Below are 6,952 nucleotides of genomic sequence, written 5' to 3'. Positions count from 1 at the left end.
TACAGTGACGTATAGCCTACTCGCCAAATCTAATCATCTGATGTTCTTTTTTCCTTTGGGAGGGATAAAATGTCCCTGTGAAATCCAATTTACTTGACAAATAATACAATGTATGGAATTGGATAGTGGCCAGTAACAGAGCCATCTAGCGGCAAACTGGGAACTTATAATAATCAGAGAAAGTAAGTGAATGGTTGGCCTACTCTGAACAACATACGCCTATAGTTGAAGCCACACGCTGTGCACTGTGTGTGGCTACGGTTTTGTGTCGAGGAGGTGAACCTCCGGGTGATGCTGCGGGGACAGAGAACAGCCAGCTGGCGGAACGTGAGAGCGCCGGCGAAGCAGTGCGGTCATTAATCATAACTCACTCGGTCATTTAGGTCTACCGGTTACCTTCTCCTTTTCCATGAGCAGTTCTTAACGAGCTGCTAATACTGTAGACCAGCCGTGCATTTCCTTCATCACACCTCACACTAACCCGACGGGACGCTGTTGGTCGCGGCGGACGCGGGCACCCATGCGTAATGCAGGAGTGGTCACCGGTGAATGGTTCAGACGGCACGGTTTTGGAGGCAATTATGATTAGAGGAACAATATTGACAATAGAGTCAAGGGAGCACGCGCTATATCTGCATGCCCTGCTGCAAGCAAGCCTCCAAAATCCCAAAACCCCGTGTTAAGCGCACTGAACCAAAAGACAAACGCACAGACTGCTTTTATAACATCAATAATAAACACCGTGATCGGCTCCTACCCTACCTACATTCTCGTGCAACACAGGCCTAGTAACAGTGCGTGCGTGTTTCCTTCTGGCATCCCTCGGGCGCCCGTATAGAGCACGCTCCGGTGACCGGGTCAATTGCCAAAAACACTAACCGCAGTGACACCTCAAATATTATCCTACCTCTTTATCAATAGATAGGCTACATGTGAGTAGAGAAAGAGCATGTGCCGTCCAGATATAACGCGCGCGCGTGTTGGGGTGGCAAGGTTCCCGTTTCGGATGCCGTGGAGAGGGGCGACCGTAATCTACCCAAAAGTAAATCCGTCACCTACCTGGTAATCTCGAAGCTGCATCCTTTCCTAAGGAGCAGGGCTCTTTTCCGCATGATGCCCGCTTTCTCCCGGCCGAGGTACACATTTATATCCGAATTCATGGGTGACGGGCAAGAGTATAGGCTAGCCTACTCCGCAGAAACAATGATCTTCCAGTAGGGCAAGGGGAGCGAGGAATGGAGGAAGGGATTGCGAGTAGCGGAAGAAAGACTGACCAAAAAAGAGAAAAACCCTCACGCTCGCCTCAGCTCAAGTAAATAGCCTAAAGAAAGTGATCCGCAGACGTATCCTCTACTCTTCTAACAAAGACTGAACAGAGGCTCAAGAGCGCAACATGGTTGGTCGACTTCAAACTCCAAACAGGTAGCCTAACCGTCGCCTCTCGGTTCTAATGCGCGGACGCAGTTGGCAACGTAACTGGAAAGGAATCTTGGACTGGCAAAGAAACGCAACGGTTCGTTTTCTAGTCCACGGCTCTGGAGCGCAGTACTGGTGGACTGTTCTCGTGTTGTAGACACCACTCCCTCGGTGCCTGCGCGGTCCTAACGTTACTCCGGTGAACCGATGGAGGCGGGTGTGAGGGAAAGAGAGGGTGGCACAATACCTTTCCAAGCGGCTTTAAAGAAAATGTTTCATGCAAACACACAAGGGATCTGTAGGCTAATTGTGACAATGCTGCAACGGCATCCACTTGCTGCAGTGCAGTGCAATGGAACGCTTTAGCACTGCTAATAGTTGGTGTCCTTCATCATAATACAATTATAAAGATTCTTTATTAAAGTGAGCATACATCAGGCTCCTGTCCTGTCTGTGCCAACTGAAGCTGTCCGAACAGGTCTGTGTGTGAGTGTGTGTGTGTGTGTGTGTGTGTGTGTGTGTGTGTGTGTGTGTGTGTGTGTGTGTGTGTGCGTGTGTGTGTGTGTGTTTGCAAGGCTGTAGACCTTGTGTTCAATATTGTGTGGGTGTGGTACATTAGACTGACAGGACTGTGTGTGCGTATGGGAGTCTTTGTGCGTGTGTGTGTGTGTGTGTGTGTGTGACCAGGTGTTAGATGTTGTGACGAGTGTTAGGGTCAGAAGATTAAGGATGCTGTCGAGGGTCCACAGGAACAGATGACCACACTGCAGCCTGTTGGCAAATCCACTCCTCCTCTCGACTTCATCTAAATAGACAGCAGCTCAGACTAGACACACTCAACCACACACACACACACACACACACACACACACACACACACACACACACACACACACACACACACACACACACCTTGCCTGCATATTGCATAATAACCTGCAATTCCAAAGACATAATGGAATGAATACAAAGAGTAATCACTGTTTTCTCCCGACTCAACCACAACCTGGTGTTTTCAACAGCCGCTGCAGCAGCTGAAAGTATTGGAAACACTGAATGAATCACCATCCCATTTTGCAGAACCAGAGTTGAATCATCGCATGTTGTTCCTCTCAGGGGAAGCCTGGGCCACAGTTCTTATTGGAAGGCTGTGCTGTCATTTGCAATGGCAATGCTCTCCCAACGTGGGGGTGGGACCTATGACCCTGAGAGGAAGAGTGTCATGCCCTATCGACTGAACTAGCCGTTTTTTGGACAAAGAGTGTGACCTCTTTCCCTAAGCACACACAAAACACACACACACACACACACACACACACGCCTCTTATGTAAGTGTTTTGGTAAGGGATTATCCAAAGGTGACTCACAGCAGACCAGCTGCATCAGCGAGTGAGGGAATCATCTTTAGTTTGTAGATCTGATCTGAGACCAGCTTTGACTGCTATCTAGCTCACAGAAAAGCCCATCACCAGCCCCTGTGCACGATCGCTCCACGAGAAACTCCATTATCTTCTGTCTTATTACCCGGGAGTCACACAGTCCCCACTGAGCTGTCGAGCCTGTGAGTCTGAAATAACAGCTTGTGAGATTCCTTGGGTGTGATTGGAGTGGTGGATTTCCAGGAATTGTGTGTCCGGAGAGCCTGTTGTGTGGGGGGGGGGGGGGTGTTTGGAGATGGAGAGGCCTGGTGTTAAGGCCTTATGGGACACAGCCCCTGCTGCCAAGATGCCCTCTGCAGTGAAGAGTAATCAGCAGCCACATGCCAGGCGACACAGTCTATGGAGATGAGAGAGCCCTCGGCCTTGTGTGATGACTACCGCATGACTACATTTGAGCAGGATGCTTTTATCCAAAATAACTTACAATTATGAGCTCGGGTTAGGAACCTTGCTCAATGGAACAACAGTAGGCGATGATTGATGGGAAATCCACTGTGACTGTACACCGTACATTACATGTGACGAATAAAAGGATGTTGAATCTTGAATCGGTCTCAAACCAGCGACCCTTCGGTCTCTGGTCGTACGCTGTAACCACTGGGCTACCTACCGCCCCAAGATTACTGCTCATACTGTGTATGGCATATCTCCATGATGTTACTCTACTGCAGCAGTTTGCAAGAACACAGCATATAAATGTGTGTGTGTGTGTGTGTGTGTGTGTGTGTGTGTGTGCGTGAGAATGTGAGAGTATGTGTGCGTGTGTATTCGTATGTTTGTGCGCAAGATTCCCAATACACGACCGAGGTAAGTAGCCAACCACTCAACAAGATGACAATTAATCTCTCCCTTTTTGCACAGAGTAAAACTCTAATACAATCACAGCCAAACATGCCACAGCCCTATCACTAATGTTTTCATCTTATATTGACACACACAAATGCCTCTCTGTCTCTCTTTCTCTCTCTTTCTCTTCTCTTTCTCTACAGGTTTTCCATTAATCAATTTACTCTGATGGCCAATTACTCACCATTAGGGCTGAATAAAGCAGTCATCTTTAGACAGGCAGGCTCTGTGTGCGTGAGTGCGTGTGTGTGGGTGGGTATGTGAGTGTGTGTGTGTGTGTGTGTGTGTGTGTGTGTGTGTGTGTGTGTGTGTGTGTGTGTGAGAGAGAGACCTAGCGATATGTTGGCGCTCCACTCCCTGGTTGAGTAACAGAGGAATGAGAGGATTCTGATGCAAACTGACCGGCCTTCCACCTCCATTAACTCCTAATGGATATAGATGAGGATTGTATGTTAATTTGGTACTTCAGAAGCAGTGAAGCAGGAAATCGGAAGAGTCTATACACATACAAATCAAATGCACGCAGTCGGGTTTAGAAAAAACTCAACTGGGAACAGACAGACAGGAATAGCGAGCGTCTGTGGGAGTGTGCTCAGATAACTGGTTTATGAGACACCTTAGGCTCAAACGTCAGTACTTTGTCCATCACCATAAAATAGTGCCATTACAGTGAATCTGTTGCTAGCATTGTAGATACAAAGTGACGATTTAATGACATTCGCGATGGCCTACAGTCTCTGGTCCTGTGGTTGGAGCTTGTTATGAGTGACCTCCAGATTGCCTTGTAAGGTCATCTCCATTCAGACACCCAGACGGTCATTACCGTACAGCTGCCATTCGTCAGTGGATGGGCCATGGTGGTGTAGGGGCGGAGGGAGGGGGGAGGGGAGAGGGAAGAGAAGGGAGAGAGACCTCCAGTTACAGGGACTAATTCTGCTTAGAGACAGCCGCGGCAGGCTGGAAGGAGAGAGGGGAAGGAGGGGGGGTACCTTACCCCGTGCCTCAAGAGTGCGGGGGAGAGCAGGGAGGGAAGGGTATAAGGAAAGGAGACGAGAGCAGAGCGGAGAGGGGGAAGGAAGAAAGGGAACAGTAGCTACACTGCCTCGGCGCTCTTCGTGATGGCGGGCGGGCGGGCGGGCGGGCGAGGGGGGGTCCTCTCACCCACGCTGCGAGTGAGCGACCCCGTCATGATGAAGGGATGAGAGGACGGAGGAGAGGGATGGAGGGACTGATGTGTGGGTGGAGGAGGAGAGAGAGAGAGACGGGCCAGCAGTTAATGAGCGGCAGCTGTACCAGTTTTCGTAACAACCTCATCTCTCATCTGCTTCCTCGTATGGGTCGACCTCCCGATTGGACCTCCTGTGACGCTAAACATCCCATCTGGTGGGAGAAGGTGATCCGGACCCGGGCCGAATGGCGCTCTACTGAACATCCTTTCAAATACAAACGAGCGTTTTGCCCGAGTCTGTCCGGAGCGCCAGACGTGGGAGGCCTGGGAACTTCAGGGAATATCGGCTCCGCATTCTGATTCCTGGCAGACAAGCTTAATCAAGCACAGCTTCAGCGTTTCACGCGATTGCCAATATTTATTTGGCCCGGATCTGGAACGAAAGATATTAGAACGGGCGTTAATACTCCACTCTGCTGCTGCAATGACCTTATGCAGTTAAGATAATAGAGTTATAGACCAGGTTTATAGGTCCTCTTGCCCATTATAAAGCCTTTCACTGCCCCCATCCCTGCGTGAGCTGCGGGAACCCTGCATTAAAGTCTAATATCAGGCATATCGTCTCAGGTAATGAGATTAAAGGCAGGCTCTGCGGAGGCCAGAAGCAGCTGCTCTAATGGTAGTTTAATGTTGATGCTCTTTTCAGACTAGTCTCCATCAGTGGGGAAAGGCAGAGTGGGACTCTGATGTGCTAATGACGTGAGATGTAAATGAAGAACAGTTCCGCTTGTTTCTGTCAGAGTTACGCTTATTACCGCTCCCCTCTGTCTCTATTCCTGTCTCTACTCCAGTCTCTGCTCCTGTCTCTTTTGCTGTTTCTACTCCTGTCTCTATCCCTTTCTACTCCTGTCTTTACTCACTATGACACAGCAGTACCAGAACAATGACCCGGTTCTTTGACTTCTGTACCTCAGAGGAAAGGTGCAGACTGATTCATTTGTTTCTTGCTGACGTGGGCGATATACAGGAGGAGGGGGGGAGGAGGGCCAAAGGGGGGACACTTTAATGCAAGCTGCCAAAGCCCTCGGAGGTTGGTTGAGGGGGGGACGGGGGCTGGTTGGGGGGAGGGAGTTAGTGGCGTTGGTGAAGAGGGCATCGGTGTCAGCATTTTGTTAACTTTAAGGAGGGGTGCCGAGTACCACTGCAGAAGGATCATATATCCACTTGCTCTAACCTAATGTGTTTATGTTTGGCGAGAGAGAGAGAAACAATATGTAAACGGTGAATGGAATGCACTTATATAGCGATTTTATCCAAAGCACTTTACAATATCCTCTCATTCACCCATTCACACACACCAATGGCGGCAGCTGCCATGCATTCAATGGACGACGGTCATTGGACGACCCGCTTTACCTCCTGAGCCACAGGCGCCCGGACATGATTGAGTCCAAATAGCATGGACTCAATCCTACTGTACCCACTACCCCCTACCCTCTACTCTCTACTGTATACCTACTACCCCCTACCCACTACTCTCTACTGTATACCTACTACCCCCTACCCTCTACTCTCTACTGTATACCTACTACCCTCTACCCTCTACTCTCTACTGTATACCTACTACCCCCTACCCGCTACTCTCTACTGTATACCTACTACCCCCTACCCTCTACTCTCTACTGTATACCTACTACCCCCTACCCGCTACTCTCTACTGTATACCTACTACCCCCTACCCTCTACTCTCTACTGTATACCTACTACCCCCTACCCTCTACTCTCTACTGTATACCTACTACCCCCTACCCGCTACTCTCTACTGTATACCTACTACCCCCTACCCTCTACTCTCTACTGTATACCTACTACCCCCTACCCTCTACTCTCTACTGTATACCTACTACCCCCTACCCGCTACTCTCTACTGTATACCTACTACCCCCTACCCGCTACTCTCTACTGTATACCTACTACCCCCTACCCTCTACTCTCTACTGTATACCTACTACCCCCTACCCTCTACTCTCTACTGTATACCTACTACCCCCTACCCGCTACTCTCTACTGTATACCTACTACC

General features: G+C 49.5%; 1 protein-coding gene across 1 annotated transcript in view; it reads right to left on the bottom strand.

Annotated features, from left to right (window-relative positions):
* garnl3 (GTPase activating Rap/RanGAP domain like 3) overlaps nt 1–1,160 on the bottom strand; it is a gene marked incomplete at both ends in the record, with an annotated part of 61,447 nt that extends 60,287 nt beyond the window's left edge. Inside the window, 1 exon segment of the mRNA XM_084442560.1 lies at nt 1,060–1,160. Coding sequence (XP_084298686.1) covers nt 1,060–1,160 — 101 coding nt within the window.
* Between the last annotated feature and the right edge of the window lie 5,792 nt (nt 1,161–6,952).

This window comes from Borostomias antarcticus, assembly GCF_949987555.1.
Source record: "Borostomias antarcticus genome assembly, chromosome: 8".
Lineage (NCBI taxonomy): Eukaryota > Metazoa > Chordata > Actinopteri > Stomiiformes > Stomiidae > Borostomias > Borostomias antarcticus.
Note: the sequence above shows the minus strand (reverse complement) of the source record. Positions and strands in the feature narration are given on the sequence as shown.